Source organism: Epinephelus moara, chromosome 15 (assembly GCF_006386435.1).
Source record: "Epinephelus moara isolate mb chromosome 15, YSFRI_EMoa_1.0, whole genome shotgun sequence".
NCBI classification, from domain to species: domain Eukaryota; kingdom Metazoa; phylum Chordata; class Actinopteri; order Perciformes; family Serranidae; genus Epinephelus; species Epinephelus moara.
Window position 1 is genome coordinate 16,524,551 of NC_065520.1, and position 27,469 is coordinate 16,552,019.

At 41.3% G+C, this 27,469-nt stretch overlaps 1 protein-coding gene across 2 annotated transcripts; it reads left to right on the forward strand.

The window, feature by feature from the left end:
* The first annotated feature begins 6 nt into the window (after positions 1-6).
* Positions 7-26,504, forward strand: als2b (alsin Rho guanine nucleotide exchange factor ALS2 b). Of its 2 annotated transcripts, none has more exons than XM_050063158.1 (34): positions 7-152; positions 543-603; positions 1,183-1,328; positions 1,479-2,455; positions 2,537-2,894; positions 6,227-6,401; positions 8,229-8,325; positions 8,436-8,513; positions 8,597-8,824; positions 8,948-9,119; positions 9,217-9,406; positions 9,499-9,564; positions 9,686-9,848; positions 10,590-10,721; positions 10,824-10,952; positions 15,531-15,601; positions 15,681-15,747; positions 15,863-16,065; positions 16,294-16,359; positions 16,475-16,573; positions 16,714-16,878; positions 16,982-17,093; positions 18,534-18,611; positions 18,693-18,826; positions 18,918-19,082; positions 19,187-19,304; positions 19,416-19,573; positions 19,676-19,792; positions 19,876-20,052; positions 20,134-20,191; positions 20,272-20,333; positions 20,419-20,568; positions 20,784-20,880; positions 22,673-26,504. In XM_050063158.1, exons 2-34 carry the CDS (start codon positions 584-586, stop codon positions 22,709-22,711), a joined length of 5,067 nt encoding a protein of 1,688 aa, XP_049919115.1. In that variant the 5' UTR covers positions 7-152; positions 543-583; the 3' UTR covers positions 22,712-26,504. The 2 variants fall into 2 exon arrangements, with proteins under 2 accessions (XP_049919115.1, XP_049919116.1); XM_050063159.1 differs by having other exon boundaries at positions 1,479-2,425.
* Positions 26,505-27,469: the final 965 nt, after the last annotated feature.

Here is a 27,469-nt window from a genome sequence, read left to right on the forward strand (position 1 = left end):
AGACGATCTTCGGCTGTAGCGGCGCCTCTCTGTGTCAACATCAAGAGATGATCAACAACCAGCGGCATTTAGCTGCTAAACAACCTCACTGACGTGTGTTTTTCTTGCCTGTGTGAGTGAGCACATCAAGGAGCGGCGTGTGGAGCCAGCTGGTAAGACACAAGAGGCTTTTTGTCTTGGAAAAAAATAAGAAAAGACACCTGTGGTTTGAGCTAGCGGTTTGGCTAGTTAGCGATGCTGGTTAGCTAACGTTAGCTTCAAAGATTAACGGTAACAGTTGTGATATCTCGCTAACAACAGCTAGTAACAGGTGGAAACACCTGCCAGAGGTTGTAGGTGATGGCAGCTGATTTGTGGGAGGACATTTTGGATGTTAGCATAGCTGCTTTCATTTTGACATTTCACCTGGCTGTTGTGTTTCCAGTTGTGTGGGTTTTCCCCTAAAAGTCACTGTTTGGGACTTTGTTTGCTTTGACAGCAACATGGAAGCTAGCAGGAGTGTTTACCAGCTCTCAGCTCATGAGGTGTGTTTTGTTTGACAGCTGCAGCATCAGACATCCTGATGGAGACATAAAGTCCACTGATGGAAACCCAGAGGAAGAGGTAAGTCTCTCCCAAGTCCTCCCAAAGAGGATTATTCTGCTCAACTGTTGCTTTCGCATTTTGTGGCTTGGCAGGCTGGATGTGATCGCCATGTGACACCGCCTACGGATGGAGTTGAGCTCACTTCTGCTTTCACCCACAAAACATGTGTTGTTCAGATGTAGTGCTGCACAGGAGGGGCTGGCTCAGACCTGCTGGTTGTTTGTTTGTCTCTAATCTCTTTCTTCTTCACACCTCATCAGTGCTGTCTGTCTTTACTTCTGCTTTTGTCCATCCCAATATTCTGGCTACTTCCTGTCTAAAGAACACTGTGTTCCCATGATGCTTCATGTAATTAGTGTTGGCAGCCCCTAGGGTAACATTTCAACTTTTCTTTGAGTGTTGACTCAGTTTACAAAAGATCATACTGAGCAAATAGTTTGGGAGGATCCTCCATCATTTTGAGTTCCTCCTGCCTGTGACTGCTTATCCTTTTTCCTGGGATTTATTGATCGTAAGAGATCGATAAAAACACCAGCGAGTGATTAACCTTTCCTGCTTAACCCTACTGATTGTGTTTCTGATGGGTCGATCGCTCAGCTCTGGGGATGACAGTGGCGGAGAGCGAGGCCTGCTCCACACCTGGAAGGGCTACTCCTGCAGTGTCACTCCAGAAAGGCTGCTCCTCCCTGTGCCTGTGCTCCAGGTCGCCTTGGGCACCCGGCACGGTGTTCTGCTGGTAGAAGGTAACACTTAAGTTCAGTTTAGGACTAGATGTTAAGACTATGAGTGGGAGTTTCGTGCCGTCTCGGGGTCCGAGTGGGTTAGATGGATAGCATACAACCACGAGGCTGTAATTCAAGTTGATTAATGTGCTGTTGTTTCCCCCAATTTAGGTGGACAGGTGTACAGTTTTGGGGAGCTGCCATGGAAGCAGAGTCAAGTGCCCGAGCCGGCGAAACCCACCCTGGAGAGCGCGCTCAGCGGCCAGCGAGTGGTCGCTGTCGCAGCTGGAAGCTTCCACAGCGGGGCAGTGACAGAGGACGGTGGCGTCCACATGTGGGGGGACAACAGCTCAGGACAGTGCGGCTTGTCCGGCCTCACCACCGTCCCCAACCCGACTCCAGTCGCTCTGGTGGACTCCGACACCAGCCCGCCACAGACGGTCCCAGTGCTGGAGCTTTCCTGTGGCGAGCAGCACACCCTGGCGCTGTCGGTGCAGCGGGAGGTGTGGGCGTGGGGCAGCGGTTGCCAGCTGGGCCTCAATGTCACCGTTTTCCCTGTCTGGAAACCACAAAAGGTTGAGCACTTGGCAGGCAGGTATGTATTACAGGTGGCATGTGGGGCTTCACACAGCCTGGCTCTGGTGCGCTGCCTGGGGCCTCAGGACATCCACCGGCCCCCCGTGGACAAATGCAGACAGTGTAACCAGCTGCTGTACACTATGACGGACAAAGAGGACCACGTCATCATCTCTGACGGGCACTACTGCCCCCTCGGTGTGGAGCTGACTGAGGATGACGGCAGGCTGGAGACACCTGCTCTGACACAGGTCCTCAAAACATCCCCGTCTGAGCCGGTCCTCCCCTCCCAGATCTCCACCTCATACTCCTTAGCACCTGCTCAAGGTGGTGACCCCTCTTCTGACCCCACTCAGGACATGGACAAAGAGGAGTCAGTCTTGGCTAATGGAGCACTGCCAGCGTCAGATTCCGACCCCTCAGCTAAGTCCGGAGATGGCGGTGTTGTAGGGGTCAAGAGCTCACCGTATCCAGATGAGCAGGCTGTCAAAGACTACCTGAAGAAGCTGTCAGACAACACGACGGCTGAGCAGACGGCGAAGGTGACGGCTGGAGGGCCGCACACTCTGCTAGTGAGTGACTGTATCCTGGCACTCTCATTTTAACTCCCGACCCGTATGTTAACGCGTGCCTCTGCTTTGTGTCTCTTCCAGCCGTCAGCAGGAGGGCCCAGCTCCACGCTCAACAGCCTCGTGGCCTCCTGCGCCTCCGCAGTGGGCGAGCGGGTCGCCTCCACCTACGAGGCCCTGTCCCTCAAAAAGATGATGAACTTCTACCTTCCCTCAGGAGTGCCGAGGCCAGGTGGGCCGGTGGGGTTCACAGGCGTTGTGGGCGACAACACCGCAGAGCGCGTCCGCCAGGAGGACTCCACTCAGGCCAAGAAGAGCTCCAGCACAGGGGACATCCGCGAGGAGGAGGCCGAGGGTCTCCGGCGCCGCCTCTCGCTCCCGGGACTCCTCTCTCAGGGTAGATACGCTGTTCACCTCTTATCCTCCTCCTATGCCCTGCTGCGTAAGTACTTCTTGCGCATGTGCAGGTTGATGTGCGTGTGTTTGTCTTTGCTTCAGGCTTCCTCATGCAGCGTGTAAGCACGGCCAAGGTTCGTCCTCGTGTCGCACTCTGTGCACAGCTTAGTCTTTTATATTCTGTGTATGTCACCTCCATCTAGCTGGACACAGGAAGTTGACAAATTGCTGTGTTGTCAGCCTCTCAGGATTGCTCCATGATAAATCTGATCCCGGCTGTCTGCAATTTGCCACTAATTTCTGAGTCCAGTTTGAGCGAGCCTGTTTGAATGGCTGCCTTTGTGTGATTAAAAACACTCAGGAATGCAGATTGATCTTTTAGCCTCCAACTTGACAGGGGTTTTCAGTGATCAAGGAAACACTGGAGGGCACCGAAGGATTTAGCAGATTTATTGGAGCAGAATGAAGTCGTCGGGTGTGATTTAAGAGAGAGCGAAGGGAGCCTGGCGCATTACAGGATAGCGTCTGTGTGACCACGAACAGGAATAAGATGGACTTTCCCCGTCTACCATCATATCTCTCTGTCCTCGTAGTTAGCCTAGATAGAGATTATTTGCAGTGGGTTTCATCATCTGTGTTTGGGCCGTCGTTGTGTGGGTTATGTGGAAGTCAAGTTTTAAGGCTGAAAGATCAGATTTGATGAAGAATCTTGGGGAAAGAAAACTTCACAGAGTCAGTCACTCAATGAGACATAGCAGCACAAATCTTCACGTCCAGCAAAAGAAATTACAGCCTGGATAAGTGATTATCTTCAGGTATTTTATAAACACTCTCTGGTTTATCAGGGTTTTTCCCACCAGGTTAAAAAAAAAACCAACGCATTTTTTTGAATGCCAAAAAAAGCATCAAATATTGATCCAGTGACCATGAACGAGGCTTGAATCTGGGGTTAATTTACGTGTCTGTAATAACAGCAGTCGAGTGTCTGTCATCTAAGCTGCTAGAGACAGTTGAACAAGTAGAGTGAAGACAATGTTGGGTAACACTTTACTTGAAGGTATCTACATAAGAGTGACATGACACTGTCATAACTATGACATGACACTGTCATGAACCTGTCATGAACATTATGTACATGTCATAAACGTTTATGACTGCTGTCATTAAGTGTCATTCGGTTTTTGTAATGAAAGATGACATTAAATTTGTTTGGGATGTCCTTATAATGACAACTTGACATTAATCAAAGTGACATTACCAGAAGATGTCTTTGTCATGACAAGTTGTCATAATAAGGACATCCCAAACAAATTTAATGTCAACTTGTCATGACAAAGACAACTCCTGGTAATGTCACTTTAATGAATGTCAAGTTGTCATAATCAAGACAACCCAAACAATGTCAACTTGTCATTACAAAGACAGCTTCTGGTAATGTCACTTTAATGAATGTCAAGTTGTCATAATCAAGACAACCCAAACAATGTCAACACTTTAATGAATGTCAAGTTGTCATAATCAAGACAACCCAAACAATGTCAACTCGTCATTACAAAGACAACTTCTGGTAATGTCACTTAAATTAATGTCAACTTGTCATGACAAAGACATCTTTTGTTAATGTCATCCTGGTTAATGTCAAGTTGTCATTATAAGGACATCCCAAACAAATTTATTGTCAACTTGTCATGACAAAGACAACTTCTGGTAATGTCACTTTAATGAATGTCAAGTTGTCATAATCAAGACAACCAACGTCAACTTGTCGTCAACTTGTCTGGTAATGTCACTTTAATGAATGTCAAGTTGTCATAATCAAGACAACCCAAACAATGTCAACTTGTCATGACAATGACAACTCCTGGTAATGTCACTTTAATGAATGTCAAGTTGTCATATTCAAGACAACCAACGTCAACTTGTCGTCAACTTGTCTGGTCATGTCACTTTGATTAATGTCAACTTGTCATGACAAAGACAACTTCTGGTAATGTCACTTTGATTAATGTCAACTTGTCATGACAAAGACATCTTCTGGTAATGTCACTTAAATGAATGTCAAGTTGTCATAATCAAGACAACCAACGTCAGCTTGTCGTCAACTTGTCTGGTAATGTCACTTTAATGAATGTCATGTTGTCATAATCAAGACAACCCAAACAATGTCAACTTGTCATGACAAAGACAACTTCTGGTAATGTCACTTAAATTAATGTCAAGTTGCCATAATCAAGACAACCCAAACAATGTCAACTTGTCATTACAAAAAACGAATGACACTTAATCACAGCAGTCATAAATGTTTATGACATGTACGTAATGTTTATGACAGGTTCATGACCGTGTCATGTCATAGTTATGACAGTGTCATGTCATAGTTATGACCGTGTCATGTCATAGTTATGACAGTGTCATGTCACCCTTATGTAGATACCTTCAAGTAAAGTGTTACCCAGTGTTGTCGGTAGGCTACCTGTGACAAACAGGCTCAGTAGAGATCAAAATCCGAACTTGCTGACAGATGTGGTGTTTTTATCTGAGCTACGCTTTAATCAGGAGAGACAGAAGAATGAAAAGCTTTAAGAGCCCAGACGCACCACCATACTGACATCAAAGACCTGGTGGCATCAAAGGCTGAGTGATTCGTTGCCTCATGTCGCCTGTGTATTGACCAAAAAGTTGCACTTGAAAACAGCGCAAAGACTACAGTGAACTATTTACTGTATAAAGTAATGGACGTATACAGCATCACGTCACCTTTTGCTGTGTGGACTCTGTTATAAAGTCTCAAGTTTGGCATTTTGGCCGTCGCCAGTATTGGATCACATCCTGTATCCAAAAAAGTATCCATGGACGAAAGTCTGGAGTCTCAGGTAAAAAAACAGTGGCCGATTTATTGTTATAGGTCGGAAAGTTAACCTCTCAGCCTCTCAGCTTTTTGGATTTTTGGAAATTGTCAGAATTAGTCTAAATCAGCGGTTCTTAATCTTTTTTCCAGTCATGCTCCTTCTAGGAAGCAGAAGTAATTTAATGCCTCGTCTGGGATTGTTAATCATCCATCAGTGTGTGTTGTATTTGCTGCCTGCAGGCTTCTTCTTCGTTGTTTGTCTGCTGTGTTCCAGCATGACCTGGCTGATGTGAGCTGAATGTCAATGCTGTTTCTGTGCGGCCATGTTGTTGGTTTGATAACAACACATTGATTTCTCCTGCTGAACTTTGCACCTGAGATTCATCCAGATTGAGGTTCTTTCCGTCGCTTTGAAAACATGACAACATTTTTATCAACAGATGCAAACAGTTCGGGTTGTAAAGACATATCACACTGTTGTGTGTGTAGCAGACATTTAGGATTACAGTGTTTGTGTCGTGCACCCACAGTGTCCCCGCGGCTGCTGAGAAAAGCCGGACGTCCCAGGATGCGTGCAGTCGCCCTCACCCCGCTGGGAGGGGCGGTCCCCGAGGCCCAGGAGGTGTTCCCCACCCTGCAGACGGAGGTGTGGAGCTGGGGCAACGGCGAGCACGGGCAACTTGGACATGGAGACAGTCTGGCCAGGTAGGAGGAAGGTCTCTTGTTGCTGCATCTGGAGGAGACTTGTCAGACAAAATGTCCGCCGTGGGACAAACACTTGAAACAGCAACACTGAAAAGATATGATGAGAAATGAAAGCGCAAGATTTAAAGATTTAAAACCGCCTACAAGTAGTGCACCCTGAGTGTGCCAGGGCATGTGCATGCATGAGAGAGTAGGAATGCACGCACACGCCATGTTATGCTTCTCAGCCGCGCGTGAAACCATTCCACCCCGGTCTAATGATATTAAAATAGCCTATTACAGTCTGGCACAACTCTCTTTCCTCCTCCGTCATAGTCTGTTCATTAAAGAATGCAGCTCCTTTCATTTTTTTCTTGGAAATTTAATTCTAGAAGTTATTGCGTTACTTTAGACGTCAGCGACAAACAGCTGTTTACTTCAAGGGCTGGTTATTGTTTGAAAGTTTTGGATGCTGCTATTAGAGGCAGATATGCTTTTTGCTGCTGCACGAAACACGGTAACCACAGTATATTTGAGAGAAGATATAGAACAGTACAAGGATTTATTTACGGTTTACGTCTTCAGAATATGAACAAAGAAAGTATACAGTACATGCTAACATAATGTTTTATCTTGCTATATAATGACGAAAACTCTGTGTGTGTCACGTTTTTCTCCTCACTGACTTGGTCAATCCATGTGAAATTTGGCACAGTGGTAGAGGGTCATGGGAGGATGTGAATGAAGCAATATTACATCAATTGGCCAAAGGGGGGCGCTATAGCAACCGATTGAAATGTCAAACTTTGAATGGGCATATCTCATGCCCCGTATGTCGTAGAGACATGAAACTTTGCACAGAGATGCCTCTCCTCATGAGGAACACATTTGCCTCAAGAACCCATAACTTCCGCTTATATAGATTTTCCGCCATTTTGAATTTTTTGAAAAACACTTCAAATGGATCTCTTCCTAGGAAGTTTGAGCGATCTGCATGAAACTGGGTGAACATAATCTAGGGACCAATATCTAAAGTTCCCTCTTGGCAAAAGTTGGAAAACTTACTAAAACTGAGCTTCTATAAGGCAATGAATATTGCGGAGGGCGTGGCTCATCACATAAAGGTGTATAACATCTCAAGGGTTTCACCCATCACCACGCAACTTTGTAGGCATATGACCACACATAATCTGAGGGGACCCCTCCATTATTGACCCCATCAAACAAAATGGGGGCGCTAGAGAGCTCATTTCTTATCTAGGCCTAACCGCCATATGGATTTTTACTAAACTTGGTAGATATGTAGAACAGGACGCCTCAAGGTGACTGGAGAAATTTAACTCTTATTGGCAACTGGGTGGCGCTGGCAATCGTACTATCACATTCACAAAAACTCTGAATACATTGCTCTTCTTAATGGGTTCAGTTGACTATTTAATCTGCAGTTTCCTATGACCTGTATCCCAAACACACACCATGTGAAACTGTATGTGGGCAACTGTGCACTCAATGGGTATGGACTAGTTGTATTAAACAAAGGAGATCAATTTCTAATGATTGCTGATGTCCTCTACACTTAGCGTAGCACAACACGTAGCAATTCTCCTGCGTCACAAACAAATGAATGAAATTAGGAAATGATGACCTGGCACACAAAGCTGGCAGCGTGTTAGTGCAACATATAACAGACAAACCGGATCCAAAGAAATAATCAGCCTCCTCGTTCCCAATTAGACAATAAAAGTGGACTCACATGGGCAGTCGCTCATCGGGTCAGTCAATATGTTCGGAGGATTGGTTGAGATAGACTAACATGATCTGATGCTTCCTCCTCCTGTTTGTTTGCAGATTACAGCCGCTGTGCATCAAGAGTCTGAACAATAAGGAAGTGGTGCGGGTGGCAGCCGGCGCTCATCATTCCCTCGCCCTCACCGCTCAGTCTCAGGTGCGTCAGTGCGCTACAAGACTTCCTGCGGGAAAATATTTTGTCTTTACACTTCAAAAGCAACCTGTTTTTCTTTTCTATCCATGTGTGTATTTGGCCAAATCTTGCAGGTGTTCTCATGGGGAAGTAACAGCTCTGGTCAGCTTGGACACATGGAGTCACCCAGCACTGTCCCCCGCCTTGCAAAGGTACAGAAACCACCTCCTTTACAAAGCGCACACACACAGAGAAAGCCTCAATGTTCATGTTCCTCTCTGCTTCCTCCTCCCAGCTGTCAGAGGGGATCCGGGTCTGGGACGTGAGCGCTGGGGAGAGACACACCCTTCTGCTCGCAGACGGAGACTGCTTCCGTCCTATTATTTATTACAGCGGACAGCAGGTCAAAGAGGGAGCGGAGGAGAGCAACGCCAAGGAGCTGGGTCAACAGGAAGGAGAGGAAGAGGAGGGGCGGGTGGGGGGCTACACCCAGCAGCCTGTGCTACTCCCCTTCTGCATGGACGTAAGCACAAAGTAGCTGGTAGTCCTTCTGCATGGACGTAAGCACAAAGTAGCTGGTAGTTTTTTTTTTTTTATTAAAAATGATGTCTGTGTATTTCATCACATTGTCTCCCTCGTCTTCCAGCTCGGTTACGTCAGCAACGTGTTTGCGGGCGGCCAGCGGTGCGCGGCGCTGTGGGACAGGAACGTGATGGGCTTCATCGCCAGCCTCCACGAGCTGGCCTCAGCCGAAAGGAAGTTCTACTGCAAGCTGTCCAACATCAAGACGCAGATAATACGCCCCCTGCTGGAGCTGGGTAACAGTGACACATACGGAAAAAAACACTTCTTTTTTTTTGTCTTTTGTTTTACTTTGCTTGACTTTTTTTCTGTCTGTGCGCCATCCTTCTCCAGAGTCTCTGAGCTCAGCCCTCGGCCAGGTGAACCTCGGGCTGCTGCAGAGCCTGGCAGGCCGATTTAGCTTCTTGTGTCACCTAACCGGGCAGCACGCCGCCAGCCTCACCGCCAACCTGCGCCGCGTCCGCGACGTCAAGAGCCTGCTTGTCCTCGACCACGCCAGCATCTTCCTCGACTTGTACAAGGAGTATGTGATCACCACCACGGCCATTTGATTATTTGTAAGTCTTAAAACACTAGATTGAATTAATCAAAGCTAAATTCTGCCTTACATTAAAGGTACTGCAGCACTGTGGGCAACTTCCATGTGATGGGAGGTTTCCAGTCCCTGACCAAACCCTCACTGTGAGCACACACACACACACACACACACACTCTATCATCCTTTAAATCCAGCTTTGATGCAGCCAAAAACACAAGTAATTGGAAAAGAATTTTTAATAACAAGTGATGCTTTTCTCTAAAGAGATTTCTTCGGGAAGAGTCCAGAGCTGCTTAAGAAGCTTGCAGAGTGCAGCGAGGAGAACCCCACCATGGCCGACCTCCTGGTGGCGCTCTTCTACCTCCCAACTCGCCACCTTCACGAGTACGGCCGGCTGCTGCTCAAACTGGCCACCTGCTTCGAAGTGGTGGGTGAAACAAACACAAGTTGCAGTCGTGCATGACTTCTGTTCCAATTACCTTTATGTTAATGCTGTTATTTACTGTTGACTGCTAGTAGCAGATAATTTGTTAATTTTACTTTTTTTTTTTTTGGCTTTGAAGATTATTTGAAAGAATAAAATGTTTGTTTATTTATTTATTATTTTTTTATTTTAGTTTATTTTAGTTAAGTTTAGTTTTTCTCCATTTTTTTTAATCTTGAGTGATATTGTTTTATTTTAAAATTATATCTAAAAAGGAAATTATAAAAAAAGACTGGGGACTGATAAAATAAAATGTCATCCAATATTTTTTATTTATTTATTATTTATATTTTTTTCCTTATTTTTGTTGCAACAAAACAGTTGTGTAATGTAACATAAACCTAAAAAACAGATGAAATAACAATCAAAATAATTATAACATGTTGCAGTTAGTGTGACTTATTAGTTACCCAGTGTTTTAAGGGGAAATTTGTTAAATAAATATGGCATGTGTTGTACAATTGTGAGTGTAAGGGGGAAAGAATTAAATAAAAAATAATTTTAAAAAAATGTCTTGATAGAAATATATATTTTGTGCATTATTTTCTTTGTTAAAACACATAAAAATATTTAGGTTTAAGCTCAAATTTTCTTAAATGTATGAACATTTCTGTTGCCAAGATCACCAGAGTCAGACTCTTATTTTAAAAAATCACAACGCTTATTTCACGTTTGTGTCGTCAGTGCTCCAGTGACTACCAGAGGCTGCAGGACAGCTGCTCCAGGTTTGAAGCTTTGGCCCTCCAGCTGAAGAGAAGAAGGAAGGACGCCGAGTACACGTTTCACTTCTGGAAGAGCTTCCCCGGCAAAATGACGGTAAACTTTCTGAGTGTGTGTGTGTGTGTGTCCTTCATATTGAGCCCTCGAGGTGTCACATGGTGTCTCATATAGCTGAATGTTGTCATTGTGTGTGGTCAGGACTCTCTGCGGAAGCCTCACCGCCGGCTCATCTGCGAGAGCAGCAACAAAGCTCTGACCCTGCAGAACGCCGGGAGGTTCTCCGTCAACTGGTTCATCGTTTTCAACGACGCCCTGGTCCACGCACAGGTCAGCTCAGCACCTACACACGCACACTTCTCATCACGTCCTTAAACTTTTTTGAAGCCCTCCATGTTTCAGACACTAAAACTTGGTGTGTCTCAAGCGTTTGTGTGTGCTTGCCTCCGTGCTGTCAGGGCGTGGCGCCTTATAAGAATCTTGTAAGTATGCAGCCAGAAGCAAATGTCAGCACAGCGACCTGTGTCCACTGTCCCCACTCCCCACCTTTTCTTCTTCTGTGTGTGTGTGTGTGTGTGTGTGTGTGTGTGTGTGTGTGTGTAGGGCTTAGGGCTCTGTGTCATAGGATTCAGCCCTTAAACACATGACAAACACCCCTGTAAAACAGGCGAGGTCATAGCTGCGTTTCACAGGGTGACAAATTATGAACGAGGTTTTGTTAGTGATGTACAACAAATATCTGACTCTGTGTGCTTGCAACAGTAAGACATATATATTTTTTATCCGGGGAGATGCAGATATCTTAGTAGTGTTGTTGTTAAGTAAAATCAGAAGGTTTTTGAGATTTAATTTTATCTACACTGTTGTTATGGTGTTCTTTATGTGACATACACCTACAGTTTATAATTATAGTTTTAAAGGGACAGTTTGGATTGCTGCAGATACTACACTGACTGTGGATAGACACCTCATACAACCCCACTTCAGAAGATCTGTACTATGTGTCTCATTCATGAAATGTTTGTAAATCTGTGAGCAGATTTGCACATAAAAAACCTTGGTACTAAAAGCCTACACTGGATTCGTGAACACTGAGGAAAACTCAATCATAGGCATGTGTATATGCCCATGAATGCCAATCAATCATAAATTGACAGCGCGCGCCCACTAGCCAGTGACCACCATATATGGAGGTGATAATTACTATAGATAGGTGCATCCTGTCGACCTGCAAACATGAAGCAAACAAAGAAAGACACAGAGTCAGCCATCACTGATAGTTAGTGTTTGGTCTGTAGCGTGGGTCTCACAGTCTCGCCACTCAAACAGAAGATACACTTGTGGAGTTCTCTCTCCTGATTGATTCAAGTGGGAACAAGGTGCCAGAAATGTAGAAAACACATGTATTAAAGTCTGTGTAAAGCAGCAAAAAATGTCTGTTATGAGTTTGTCACATCACAGAAATATGTGTCATTAATCACTGAGCCAGATTTGAAAGATTAAAAAAATCGCTAAGTATATAAAATTAGCTCTCAAAATCATGGAAAAACAAGCACTTCTCTCTGCTGTGAAACGCTGGGGGCGTGTCCGGAGGGGTATGGCTGCAGCCTCTTGTCTCATGACTCCAGGCTGCAGCCATTCAGTCCACGCCCACTCGCGGGAGGGAAGCCACCTCCGTGTACTGTACAAGGACGTAACCCCGCACCTGCAGCCGGCGGAACGGGAGGATGTAATCCAGGGAGGGAGAGTGTCGGTTCGACTCCACTGACTGAAAATATTTTTTCCAGCGGATGTCTTAGTTACAACATTATTGAGCTAACTGGAGTAGTTTCATGTCGTATCCGACAACGGGAGGCTTTTAACAGATGACGTCCTGATGTTAGCTTTGCTAACTGTCCCTGTCAGCTGCAGCCACTGATGCTTTCTAGACATCGTGATTTCCCAAAACTGAATAAATACCACACATAGCAACACAAAACTGCTTTGCTAGCTCAATCATGTGGTAACTAAGATATCTGCTGGAAAAAATATTTTTTTCACGGACCGTTTATTGAGTTACTGAGTTACTACAGACACCGCTAACGGCTAACAGCTAACAGTTAGCCCAGCTAATCTACGATAACCATGTTATTAATTACAAAACGTGCACACAGAAATAGTAACGTTTGTTCAAACATCAGATTAGTCTACACGGTGATATAGTGACGTGAAAAATGTGAGATACATATATAGCTAAACTCTGCTGGTTTTCTACCCGGAAGTATTTGTAAACAACAAGGCGATTCCCTCTATTTATACTGCTACAGCCTCAGGGGGCGTGTTTGTAGCAGGGATAGCTCCGTTACGTAATGCAGCTATGATTTAAGGCCCGCCCACTAAATCCAGAACACAGAAACCTAAAAGCACAGTTTGTGAAGCCTAGCTCCACAATTCAATTGTAAATGGTTGAAAGGCTTTTTTACACATTTTGAGGTATACTTTTATGACCTATTTAATGTTTAAGAAGAAAATAGCAGAATTTGCTTTACACGGACTTTAAGTCTTTTTAAATAACTCATTTACATTTTTAAGAAACCTAATCTGAAGCTTAAAGGGATAGTGCACCCAAAAATGAAAATTCAGCCATTATCTACTCACCCATGTGCTGATGGAGGCTCAGGTGAAGTTTTAGAGTCCTCACATCGCTTCCGGAGATCCAAGGGGAGAGGAGGTAGCAACACAACTCCACCTAATGGAGGCTGACGGCGCCCCAGATTCAAACGTCCAAAAACACATAATTGAAACCACAAAATATCTCCATACTGCTCGTCCGTAGTGATCGATGTTGTGAGGACTCTAAAACCTCACCCGAGCCTCCATCGGCATATGGGTGAGTAGATAATGGCTAAATTTTCATTTTTGGGTGCACTATCCCTTTAAATCTGCTCATACCAACTTGTTTATCTAAATGTGTGTCAGGCAGAAGCAGGTGTAGATTATGTCAGTACCCATGCTGAAATACACATAAATTTCCATCTGCAAACAGTTTACACACAAATTTGTTCTGCTCACATTTCACGAATGAGACACTACCCCTTTAAGTACTTTTTAGGGTGGCAGAGGGGTGTAATTAATTTTCTGTTTTTGGTTTATTCAGCAAATTAATCACATGAATACAAAAATAATGATTAAACCAGGGACGGAAACAATAGATAAAGAATAGGTAAGAATTTCCAGCTGAATCCAGTGCTTAGATGCTATGTGTATGTTCAGAAAGTTATCACGCAAATATGTCCGGTGATACGCAGCCCTATCCCCGCCCTCGCCCTCGCCCTCTGCCTGCTCTCTACCTGAGGGAGACTGCATGGAAGGATGAACTGACTGTAACCAAGGCTCAATGGGTTTTAATGCATTTTAATCATCTCTTTATGCACTTCTGTTTTTACAGCTTGAAATCCCCAAACTCAAAATAAACCCGTGAAAATATGGGATAAATTACTTTCCTGTTGAAGCCTTGGTTTTTACTGTTGGTTCATATGTAATCTGAAAAGGTACCAACAGCTTCTGGTTCACGTCTCCAAAGCAATTTCCTTCCCTCGCTCCCTGTTTGTCTCCTCTTTCTATTTGCATTTCTTCCCATGCCTCCCCGTCTCTTAAAGTCTGCACCAGTCCCGTGGTTGTCCTGCATATTCCAGTCCCCCCCCACTGTCTGCCTCGACTCACTCGTTCTGTCACTGTTTGACAAAAGAAATGTCTGTATTTGAATTCCTGAAGCGGGGTGTAAAACTGAGGCTAGGAACTAACAGTATCCGACAGCAGTAGACTGTGGTGTCTTGTGATGTGACTCTGTGCAATAAGTCGCGGGGTGTCAGTGAACAACAGCATGCATGCTTCTTAACTTCTGTTTAAAAACATGTGCAACACATGTTGTCTTGCATGACTGATCCTGGCACACCTTCTGTTAATCTTAAACAAGATGCATCATCCTACTTAATCTCAACTAAATAATATCTTAATCTTAGTTCTTAAAAAAAAACTATGACTATTATTAAAGTATTTTATCACTGTGAAATCCTGAATACGTCTTGAAGCAATAAAGAAAATTACCTCCTTTATTTTCCTTTTTACAATCTTCTTCATGTCCATTTTACTTCCTTTTCTTTATGTCTTTCTTCCTTTCTTTAACCCTTTACTCTCCTTTTCTCCCTTCTCTGCACCTCCTCCTTCTGTATCTCTGTTTTACTCCCTTTGACTTTCCCTTCTTTCCTTCTTAACATTTTACTTCCTTCACTTCCATAATTTCCTTTTGACTTCCTCTCTTTACTTTCCCTTTATTCCTTCTTTAATTCCTTTTGAATTCTTATTCCTTTTTTACTTTACCTTTACTTCCTTTTATACTTCCCTTTGACTTTGTTCCCTTTTTTTACTTTACCTTTACTTCCTTTTATACTTCCCTTTGACTTTGTTCCCTTTTTTTACTTTACCTTTACTTCCTTTTATACTTCCCTGTGACTGTGTGTCCTTAACATTATACCCTGTACTTCGTTATTTTCTTCTTTTTTTACGTCGTTTTTACTTCCTTCTCCTTACTTCATAGCAGCTTTCATCCATACAAGTAGGTACATGTACATAATAAGCCTGCTCCATGAGCGAGTCTCTCCAGAGAGCAGTCGTCTCTTTAAGTATTTTTTTCCTGTTCATCATGAGCGGTTAGCTTACAGTAATTCACCTCCTGATTGTGTGTGAGGTCCACACACATCTTATGGGCTTATTCGTAGCACTTAGGTTTGTCTCACTGTCTCTTTAATGTGGTCAAAAAACGTTAATAAGATTAATGATATTTGCTGTTTTTTCCGTTTCTAAACACTCACCTTTCCCTTCTTTTTTGTCCCCTCTTTCCTCCCTCTTTTCCTTTCTCCATGCCTCCAGTTCTCCACCCATCATGTCTTCCCCTTGGCCACACTTTGGGTGGAGCCGATCCCAGAGGAGAACACTGGCATGTAAGTCCACTTAATTACAGTCGAACATGCCAGTAATTGTTTCCAGTGTTAAACTATGTGTGTGTGTGTGTGTGTGCAGATACGGGTTAAAGGTGATTACACCAGAGGAGACGTTCACCCTGTTGGCCTCCTCTCCCATGGAGAAGGTAAATCTTTTTATGCGATTAATGGACAAAAAATACATTTCCATTTGCTGCTGCTCACATTTACTGGACCGCTGTGTGATGTCCTTCATAAAAGTGAGCATGTGTTCATTCCCAGGCCAAGTGGCTTCGCTCCATCAATCAGGCAGTGGACCAGGCCCTTAACGGGGCGGGGCAGGACACCGCATCCATCAGCTCGGGGTCGGGGCAAAAGCTGGAGCCTCCCATCTCCAGGACGGCCTCGTACACTTTTTATAAGGATGGACGGCTGAAGGAGGCAACGTACGAAGGACGCTGGCTCGCTGGGAAGCCCAACGGCAGGTTGGACTACCACGCTGTCTGTCATGTCTGTGCATTTTATTTATTTATTTTATTTTTGTATTTGTGGACATTTTGTTTTAAATGTTTTTATTATGACGAACAAACATAATGTCGTAAGTCATAGGAAAAACACACTTAAAAAAACAAACAAACCAAAAAAAACATAAAAAATAATTAATAATTAAATATTGATATTAATGTGTAATTATGATATGAACTGTTTTTCAGGGGAGTGTTAAAATGGCCTGATGGGAGGATATACACAGGGACGTTTAAGAACGGACTGGAGGATGGGTGAGAGCATTTATTCAGTGCACATGAGTCTTACGTGTCATTATTTCACAGATAAAATAATTTTTTTAAGCTTCTATTTCTTCATCCTCCTCACGTATTTTATGTGTTTGTGTAGCTTTGGTGAATTCGTGGCTCCCAATAAGACGCTCAACAAGAACGATCACTATCAAGGGCAGTGGAAAGATGGCAAGATGCACGGCCTCGGGACATACAGGTGAGGGAAGAGGAACTTTATCGTCCATGTTGGGCAACACGACAAAGATGAGGACAATTTGAAGGGACACAACAAAGTACATAAATACAATTTAAAAAACAGTTTGTGGATAGAATACATGCCCTCCCGTCTGTCTGCAGGTATGCCAGTGGTGAGGTTTACGATGGATCCTTCCAGGACAGCATGCGACACGGCCATGGCATGCTGCGCAGTGGCAAGCTCAACACCTCCTCCCCCAGTGTCTTCATTGGCCAGTGGCTGCAGGACAAGAAGACCGGCTATGGAGTCTTTGATGATATCACAAAGTACGCTCATTAACGTAAAGGTTACACAAGGTTAAAGATGACAGGAAAGAAGCTTTTGAAAATGGGTTTTGTTTGGTTTCTTGTTCATCTTTTTTCTCTCCAGAGGGGAGAAGTACATGGGCATGTGGCAGGACCACCTGCGGCAGGGCACCGGGGTCGTCGTCACTCAGTTCGGCCTGTACTACGAAGGTGCCTTTAAAGATAATAAGATGATGGTGAGCACTTCTCTCCTTGATATCTGTCACATTTTGTGTGCGTGTGGTGGGAGGTTTAAGAGGCCGAGGTGGGACTGTCCCTTAAGTATTTCTTACTTAAAAAAGTTCTTGCACAGATCATTAACTGTGACATTTTCCAACACTTGTGACTTTATTGATGATATTTTGACCCCCACACCATCATGAGATGAGACTGGAAATGATTAGGAAGGGTAGGTGTGAGGTATGGAGGATGGAAGCTGCCAAAATCAAGAATAAATAAAGAAATGAAGCAATGTATCACATCAATTTATCACTATATGTTGCACTGAATGTACCAAATTAAACATTAATATACATTAAGAATAGATGTGATATATTTAATTGATATTTATTTTTGCTTCTTCATTTTTTTTTACTTTTCTGTTCCACTTTAATTTAATTTTTTTGATATTTTTTAATTAAATAATTTCCCCACTGATTTTTTTTAAATTGTATTTCACCATTATTTTATTTTATTTTAGCCACTTTATTTTAATATTTTTAAAATAAATTAATTAATTTCTATTATTTTACAATTATTTTAATTTAATTTAATTTAATTATTTTTTTATTTTATTTTTTATTTTTTATTTTTTTATTATAAGTATTTTAGTTATTTTTGATTTTGGCAGCTCCCATTCCATTTCATTTTTTCTTCATTTTTTTTTTACTTTTTTTTTAATGTTCTGCCTTATTTTTTTTAATTATTATTTATTTATTCCCCCATAGATTTAAAAAATAATAATTCTACAGTTATTTTTATTTTATTTTATTTTAGTCATTTTTTCTTTCACTTTATTTTAATATTTTTTTTTAATTAATTAATTAATTGATTTCCTCATTTTATGTTTTATTGTGTTTTATTTTATTTTAATATTTTAGTCATTTTTGATTTTGGCAGCCTCCAATGCATTTCATTTTTTCTTAATTTTTTTTACTTTTCTTTAAAATTCTTTAAAAATAAAATCTGCTCTTTTTTTGATGTATTTATTTCTCCATTGATGTTTTTTTTAAAATTTATTTTACAGTTATTTTATTTTATTTTGTTTTATTTTATTTCAGTATTTTAGTCATTTTTGATTTTGGCAGCTTCTATTCTCCAGTGAGGAAGACTGAAGACAGTAGCAGCACTAACTTTTGTTATCAGTTCTTCAGGATTTCAGAACAGGGAAGAACATTGAAATGATGATTATTCATCATTGCATGGCCAGTAAAACAAAAAAACCCACAAACTTAAGGTCCAGTATGAACTGTTTCAGTCAGTTAACCTATTTTAATTAAGATCACAGTAAATTATTTCAGTAGCTTCACTTTCCTCCTCCTGAACACTGAAGTTTAAGATAAAAAAAAAGTCGGAGAGGAATTTATAGAAATCAGCAGAAAAGAGGGAAGTGATGGGAGGTATGTTCTGTCTTTCAGGGCACTGGGATCCTCGTGTCAGAGGACGACACCACGTACGAGGGGGAATTCTCTGACGACTGGACCCTCAATGGAAAGGTGATAAATGAACAGCAATATCTTAATTAACAGAATGTTTTGTGTTTCATTTAATCATTTATTATATTCATTCCTCCTCAGGGTGTGCTCACTATGGCAAACGGTGACTACCTGGAGGGCTCCTTCAATGGCGAGTGGGGCTCTGGCCTCAAAGTGGCGGGCTCCTACTTCAAACCGCACCTGTTTGACACCGACAAGGAAAAAACCCGTGCTGTGTAAGCTCACAGAAAAATGTGCAGGAAAATTGTCGCGTCATTGGAATGAATTTATTGATCTTGTTTTATATGTTTGTGTGTGATGTGGCAGGAAGCTGGGGCGTCTGTGTGTGAGCCCCGAGGACAAGTGGCAGGCGGTGTTTGAGGAGTGCTGGAGTCAGCTTGGCTGCGAGGCGCCGGGCCAAGGGGAGAGCTGGAAGGCATGGGAGAACATCGCCGTGGCCCTCACCACCAGCCGACGACACATTGAGGACAGGTACATTTATAGCGTGTGATTTGTTGTTGAGTTTAAGATTGGATGTCGGTGTTTTAACCCATTTATTTTCAGTTACTAATGTTTGTGTTTCGTGTGTGTCGCAGCCCGGAGATGTTGTCCCGAAGTCACAGCAGAACCCTGGAGAGTCTGGAGGTCATCCCGCAGCACGCAGGACCAATCACCATGGAGAGGTATCACACCATCCGCCTGTACCTCATCAAGGTAAGCCCACCGAACAGAACAAAAACCACATTCACGCAGGTCAGTGTGATATTAAAATTGTAATCCTGTCCGTGACTCAACACTGTATTACTATTTCTTTACTTCCTGTAGGCGTGTGACACTCCGCTCCACCCGCTGGGCCGGCTAGTGGAAACCCTGGTGGCGGTCTACAGGATGACCTACGTGGGCGTTGGAGCGAATCGCCGGCTGCTGCCTCAGGCTGTCAACGAGATCAAGTCGTACCTGAACCGCATCTTCCAGATCGTCAGGTAGTTCACATTCAGCACAGCAACCTACTGCTCATATTCTCAATTTAGTAAATGTACAAAATGGATCACCGTTAACTTTGTGTGCTCTTGAATGCTCTGCAGGTTTCTGTTCCCAGACCTGCCAGAAGAGGGCGGCCTAATTCCAGAGCCCACCACCAACCTCCAGGACAAGAAGGAACCAGGCTCAACTGATGCCCAGCTAGAGTCACCGAAACCTGGGTAAAGACCGCGCAGTGTCCCCTCCTTGAAGCTCTGGTCGTCCTCAGTTGGCTCCTGTTAAAGTCTGTTCTGTGTGTCCTCAGCCGTGTGGTGAGCAGCTCGGCTCTGCTGTTGCCCGTCCTGCTGCCTCGTCTCTACCCGCCGCTCTTCACCCTCTACGCTCTGGACAAGGAGAGAGAGGACGACGTCTACTGGGAGTGTGTCCTCCGCCTCAACAAGCAGCCCGACCTGGCCCTGCTCGCCTTCCTGGGTGTTCAGCAGTACGTCACACGCTGGCTGCGACAATGCAAAGTCCTCATTTAATGATCTGAGTGTAAATCCTTTTTTTTGTCCCCTCTTAGAAAGTTTTGGCCTGTCTCCATTCCCGTCTCCCTGCCCGCGCTGGGGGAGAAGCAGCAGGTATGGTTTAGATGTTCACCTTCGTCACTCTTTTAGGGCATGCCTGTTTCAGTCTCTGAGTCTCTGTGTGTTTCCTCCAGGTCCTGTCCAGCACCAAGGACGCCTGCTTCGCCTCCGCAGTGGAAACACTACAACAGATCAGGTACGGCTCGAATCAACAACTTTAAAGGATCAGATTCTTGGCTTGCAAGCAAGGTCAGTTAATCAGGTTTCTTGTTTGTTTGCAGCACAACGTTCACCCCGTCAGACAAGCTGCAGGTGATCCAGCTCACCTTTGAGGAGATCACACAGGAGGTTCAGTCGCTGCTGAAGCAGGACTTCCTGTGGTCCATGGACGACCTCTTTCCCGTCTTCCTCTACGTGGTGCTGCGTGCACGGTCAGCCACAATTTAGAGCAAAAAAAGAGATTGTTGCCCATTTCTAAAATAGATAATCAACATGTTTGAACTGTTTGTAGACCTCTTATCAGAGCAAATAATACAGCATTTCCTATATGCTGCTTCTGAGCTTTTATAATCACTGTTGTCCAAAAACAACAAGGTGAAAATTCCTAAATCGTATGAAACTTCTGATTTCTTTTTTTGTCCTCCAGAATCAGGAACTTGGGCTCAGAGGTCAGCCTGATCGAAGACCTGATGGACCCCTGCGTGCAGCACGGAGAGCATGGAATCATGTTCACCACACTCAAGGTAACACACACACACACACACACACACACACACATCTGTCAGTATATATATAAACTTTTTTTGTCTTTATTGAAATTTTCAAGGCACACATGAATCATTCAGTGTCTTACTTTTTAAATGCCCATTTCAAAATTACACAGGTAAATACCTCCAGACTTAGAAAGACAGATAGTGATAATTAAAATTAAACTCAGTAAAACAAAAAACACCAACAGTAATAACAATGACTGAAAGAATAAATAAAAATTGAAGTGAAATAAATAAATAAATAAAGATGAAAATAAAATTTAATGGAGAGATGGTAATAGTAAGACAAAAATCTAAATAAAAATAATTAATTGAAACAGCAAACAGTAAAATAAAAATTTTGAAAAATCATTAAAAAAAATTGATAAAGGATACATACATGGAGAGATAGAACGACAGTAATAGTGATAAAAAAATTAATTAATTAAAAAAGATTTTCTAAAAATAAAAAAAATTAATATGAAGATAACAACAATAATAATGATGATGATAACCATAGTAATAATTAAAGTATCTTAAAATATAATAAAAACGGAAATAGAAATAAACAAAGAAATAAAGATTTAAAAAAAAAAAAGATATAAAATGGAGAGATGGTAATAATCATACAAAAATATAAGTACAAAATTAAATTGTCTTTAATAAAAGTAAAAGTTACAGTAAAAAAAAACAAGGTAATAAGGTAAAAAAAAAAGACAAATAAATAATACAACAGCTGATAATATTTATGTTATAATATTGATGATGATATCTTAAAAAAAAAATATATATATATATATATATACATACATAAATAAAGATGAAAATTAAATAAAATGGAGAGATGGTAATAGTAATACAAAAATCTAAATAAAAAATAATTAATTTAAAAACAACAAAAAATAAAATAGAAATTTTAAAAATAATTTATAGTTAAAAAAATTAAAGGACATACATGAGAGATAGAAAGAGAGTAATAGTGATAATAAAAGATTAAGTAAAAAAGATTTTATAAAAAATTAGAATAATTACTATGAAGATAATAATGATAATGATGATGATGATGATGATGATAAGCATAGTAATGATTAAAATATAATAAAAATTGAAATAAAAATAAACAAAGAAATAAAGCTAAAAAAATGATGTAAAATGGAGATATGGTAATCACAAAAATCGGAAAAAAAAATTAATTTAATATAAATACAAGTTACAATAAGGTAAAAAAGGTAAAATAAGGTAATAAAGTTAAAAAAAGACAAATAATACAACAGCAATGATAATATCTATAATATAATAATATTGATGATAATATCTTAAAAAAACATGAAATATATATAAATAAAAATTAAAATTAAATGAAATGAAAATTAAATAAAATGGCGAAATGGTAACAGCCATACAAAAAATCTCAGTAAAACATTTATTATTCATATTAAAATAAAATAAAAAATAAAAAAGCGAATAAATAAATATTACAATAAAGGATACTCACATGGAGCGATAGAGAAATATTAATAGTGATAATAAAAATTAAGTAAAATAGACTTAAAAATTAAGTTAATCCAAGAACAATAAGAAATAAAGAGTAGGAAAAAAAATGATAAAATAAATACAGATAAAAATGAAATTAAAGTACAGAGATGATTAAAAATAAAAAAAGATAAATAAATAAATGAAATAGAAATAAGGCAAACATTATTTTCTGTACTGCCTGGCCTGAAGAGAGTGCAAGAATTGAAGATAAAAGTATATAAAGTCATGTTTTTCTCTTTTCCACCTGCAGGCTTGTTACTACCAGATCCAGCATGAGAAGATCACTTAAGACGAGCGTGGCGTTACTTCCTTTCATCTTCACAGCCAATCTCTGGTCCAGGATCAGCAGGGCTTCAGGATGACAGACGTGAGCAGCGACCAATGAGAAGCATCGGATCATACGAACAGGTTGCCAACAGCTCCATCTGCTGCTGTCATGGAGACCACTTCGCCCTCTGTGACACACAAACACACTCTTTCCCCCTTTTTAGTGACCTCAACAGCTTCGTACCCGCTGATCATGAAGGTACACGTGTGAATATTGACTGCCAGAGATGAGCCACCTCATACCGTCCAGCGTAGAACAGCTGACAGACTGACTTCCTGTGGGGAGATCCTGATGCAGGTTGTTACATGTGCGGGAAAACAAGGTTCATACTTTTTCTTTTAGTGCCAATGGGAGCGGTTTGTTCTCACTGTGAGATACTGGACCTCCTTTTCTCCCTTTGGAGGAGTTTGCTAGCATGAAAAATGACGAGACGATGCATCACAGAAAACATTTCCAGTGTTTCTTCTTGTTCGACTGACACCTACATGAAGGAAATAATCTCCTGAAGGCATGTCGCTCTATTAATCTGACAAACTTGACTTTTTATTTGGTGACTTTGAGACATTGGTGAGGTTCATGCTTTATCTGAAGTGTTTCCAAACAGTATTTCCTGATTTGACTTCAAGGATGAACATTAACTGGTCGGCTGAGCAGATGCACATCTGGTTAAGTTTCCCACCTCGGAAACAGCAGCTCACAGCTACTTCACTGAGCTGGAAACTAGTTTACAGCTTGGTTTAATACTGAATTATAAATGCAAACTGACGTGGCTATAACTATTTTCTTTCTTCATAGTTTTGTTCTTTGAAATTTCAGGTCATACATGAATCAGTAGTTCAGTGTCTTAAGTTTCAGTACCCTTTTCCGGACAATAAAATATACGTAGGTAAATACCTCTATACATGTTACAAAAATAAAAATGAAGTAAAATATGCTTAACTAAAAAAAAATCACTTAATAATGATAATAAACATAAAAATAGTCAATAATAAAAAAATAAATAAATAGAAATAAAAATAAAAATAAATAAAAAATAGATGGTAATAATAAAACAAGATAAACTATGTTAAAATTAATTAATGAAAAACAAAATTTTAAATTAATATTAAAGGGTTAGAGAGAAAATTCACCTTGGCTACAGCTCTAAGTGATACTACTGCTATTCTGTTACACCAGCTGACAGTGGAATACGGTTAACCCCAGTTAGCGGCTAATTTAGCTGGCTCTGACATCATCTTTGTTATCTATGACACTGGCATTTTAAGTAATGTCCATATTTGAGTACTCGCATAATAAAAAAAATCTTACATAAGAATAGGAATGTAAAATGGCCGACAATGAAAAACAAGTGCAATTTAAATGTATTTATTGAGTCACCAGGCTTCAGCTAGCCTATTAAACCATACGTTAGCATGGACCGTCTCTGGAGTTCGCAGCCACTCTCCTCCTGGTGGGTTCTGTCTGGTTAGCATGAGCTAACACAGCAGCAGCGGCTGATATTCGACGCCGAGGCTTTTAATGGTCTATCCAAACTCACACCGACACCAAAATGGATCGACTCTGTCCACTTAACTGACTGTCCACGGCTCGGAGCTCACACTCCCGCAGCAGTAGGCTCATGATAGACGGACAGAGAGCGACAGCGGGGCAAGGACAAGGCAATACACTGCACACAGTTAAACAGAAAGTCATGTTCACATATGGGAAGTTAGGTGGTGATCACGCCATATATTGAACGAAATTGTGACGTCCAAATCGAGTAAGCTGATCCCCTAAAAGATACAGTTGAAAAAAATGTATCTGGTGACTTGAAAGCACGCCTGATTTCCAAAGTGCACACTTGCAGGAAAAGCAGAAGTGAGTGAAAAGAAATGTTTTTGATTGACAATCTGAGATCCATGTGTGTGTTTCTGAGCCCGTTTTCCAGTAAAATGAATACTGACGCAGAACTGTAAAATCTGAAAATGTACGGGGTGAAAATGTGTGTCTTTAAAGGCCCAGACACACCAAACTGGTGGCCAAGAATGAGTGGTGACAAAGGCAGACTGTTGTGTCAACCAAAAAGTTAGTAGTAGTAGTAGGTAGTCTGTATTCGTCATTCATAATTAGAAACCGGGAGACCAACAGGTTGCATTCAAGATGCTAGTTAGCCAGTTAGCACATTAAAAACACAACCCAATGTAGAAAGTCATATTTATCGTGTGCTAGCGAAATATAACACGAACAATTATGAACCATTTCCGCAAAAGAGCTCAATGGGCTCAGTGAGCTCTGTGTTGATCTCATGCCATCTTTAGCTTTTGTTTACCTTCCTCACTTTGTTTCTCTGCCGATCAGAGTGATTTCTCTCACTGATGGGCGATTCAGCACGTTGAACAGGCCTAAAAACAGCCAACAAGGACCGAGTTGTGTAAACAGGGTAGGGAGATCACCTTTATTCCACTTGACCTCTAATAATTTTGGAGACACTCAACAAGCTGAAAATAACCTTAAGAGTTTGTATTCATTGTATTGTTCTGAATCACGCAGTGTTCATTGCAGGCAGGGAGAGACGTCAGCACATGTCTCATGAGTCTAACCATCTCACTACACCTGTATATGTGTAAAATAATGAGAAATGTAGATTCAATTTTGGATTTTTTTCCCAGCTGCAGGTGGCGTTTGAGCAGAGAGCCGGCTTAATGCAAACAGTTTTTATAGATGTGATGTTCAAAGCCGATTCTGTGCGCCATCTGTTAATGCTAACTGTTCTTTTTTTTAAACCATTTACAGCACTAACTGTCAGACATTGTTGCTTATTTGTGATCTGCGTCACACATGCCAGTTTATAAAAGGGCTTAAGAGGGGATTCAGAGGATGACCGAGCCTTTTGTTTTTTTCTTCTTCAGATGGTTTAACAATAGAAAAGCCAAGTGGATCAGAGGCCTCTTTTTGGAGGGGCTAAATTTGGGTGAAGCTGCAGGATTTAGGAAGACTAGCAACAGAAAATGGGTGTGAAACTGTTAGAATTTAAAGCTCAAACTACAACTGATTTTTATTTGGAAATGTTGGGGTAAGGAGACACATAATTCAAACAGTTCTCATTTCAACAACACATCTCAGTTCATGGTCTTCTCTTGTACTTTTTGTGACTGTAAAAATGATTGCGATAACGCTCTTCCATCCCTGGTTGTGAGCTCTTGTTTCTGCTGAGACCGTATGTGCCTGACACTTTAAGAAGTGATGCAATATCGTCTGCGTAACTACGGAGTTCATTCCCAAAACGCCATTATTTTTTCCAACGAGAGACTTTTAGTTTTGTGCTGCTCTTTAAAAATAATCATTGACTGACATAACATGGCGTCCTGTTCCGTATGTTGTGAAGGTGTGATTTGTCTGACTTGCAAACCAAACTACAGCAACAGCACGGGACGTTTATTGTAACGGTTGTACCCTTAACTGACCCCCTTTCATGAAGTGTAAATCTAAACTGAACGGTCCTAAATATAAACTGAAGATAGTGTTCATAAGCTCATGCTGGGTTCATGTCCTCAACACCTGTTTACCATGGCAACGCCCCACACAGGTCATACTGTTGCATTGTGTGTAAAAATGACTGTTTTATCAATGGACTTTGGTGTTAACGAGTTGAAATTTTGTGTCTCAGCTGGCTGACATGACTCCCACCTGTGTGTCTTTTAAATGATGTCAAATGTATTGTACCTTTACATAATAATAACAGAGGGCAATAAACTAATTTGATGGACATTGCTAACTAATCTGATCTGACAGTTTCATATGATGGGAAAAATTAAATGCTATGCGAAATCTGTGCAAAAATGGACAAACATTTTTTGGTTCCAGCTTCTCAAATGTGACGATTTGTTGCTTTTAAACTGAATGTTTTGGAGTTTTGGAAGTGGTGATGGCACATTTTCCATCAGTCAATTAACTGTTCTTGTTTGTTTGTTTGCGTTTGTCTTCGGTAAATCGATACTGAAATATTTGCAGGCTTGAAAATGTTTTGCAGTTTCAAAACAAAAAGAGAAAAAGTATGTTTTTCATCCTAATACAAATATAGCTAATGATGTATAGTAACTTGACATAAGTTAGTGTTTTATGAGACGAAAATTGATAAATTGATCCGAGAAAAAACACAAAAAGAGACAAATTTCTTCAGATTAAAACAAAAGCTAAAAGCCCCTGAAGCCTTCTCCTTTGTGCCCTAAGCCCCTCCCACCAGATGACGAGCTTCATACAGTAACCCAGAGTTCCCATACATTGATTTATTCAATTTGATTTCATTGTCAAGCTCTCTTTCTGTTTTCCAGACAACAAATGAGACAAGAAGTAGGTAGCTAACATTAAAGGGAAATTTCGGTTTATTTCAACCTTCTCCTATCATCCTAAATTTGTTTCAAGTGACTAGTGACATAAAAATAATAGTTAGCATGTTAGCCGTTAGCCTAGATACAGCCAGGGCGCATAGTAGCTCGTTTTCTATATGTTCTCTGACATTTATCCTAACGATATGAGGCGGTCTTTGTGGAAAAAAAGCTTGTTTAGTGGACTAACTTTGCACTTGAAGGTTTCCCGTTCACTTACGTTTTAACAGGTCTGACGCTACTATGCGCCCTGGCTGTATCCAGGCTAACGGCTAACATGCTAACTATTATTTTTATGTCACTAGTCACTTGAAACAAATTTAGGACGATAGGAGACAGGTTGAAATAAACCGAA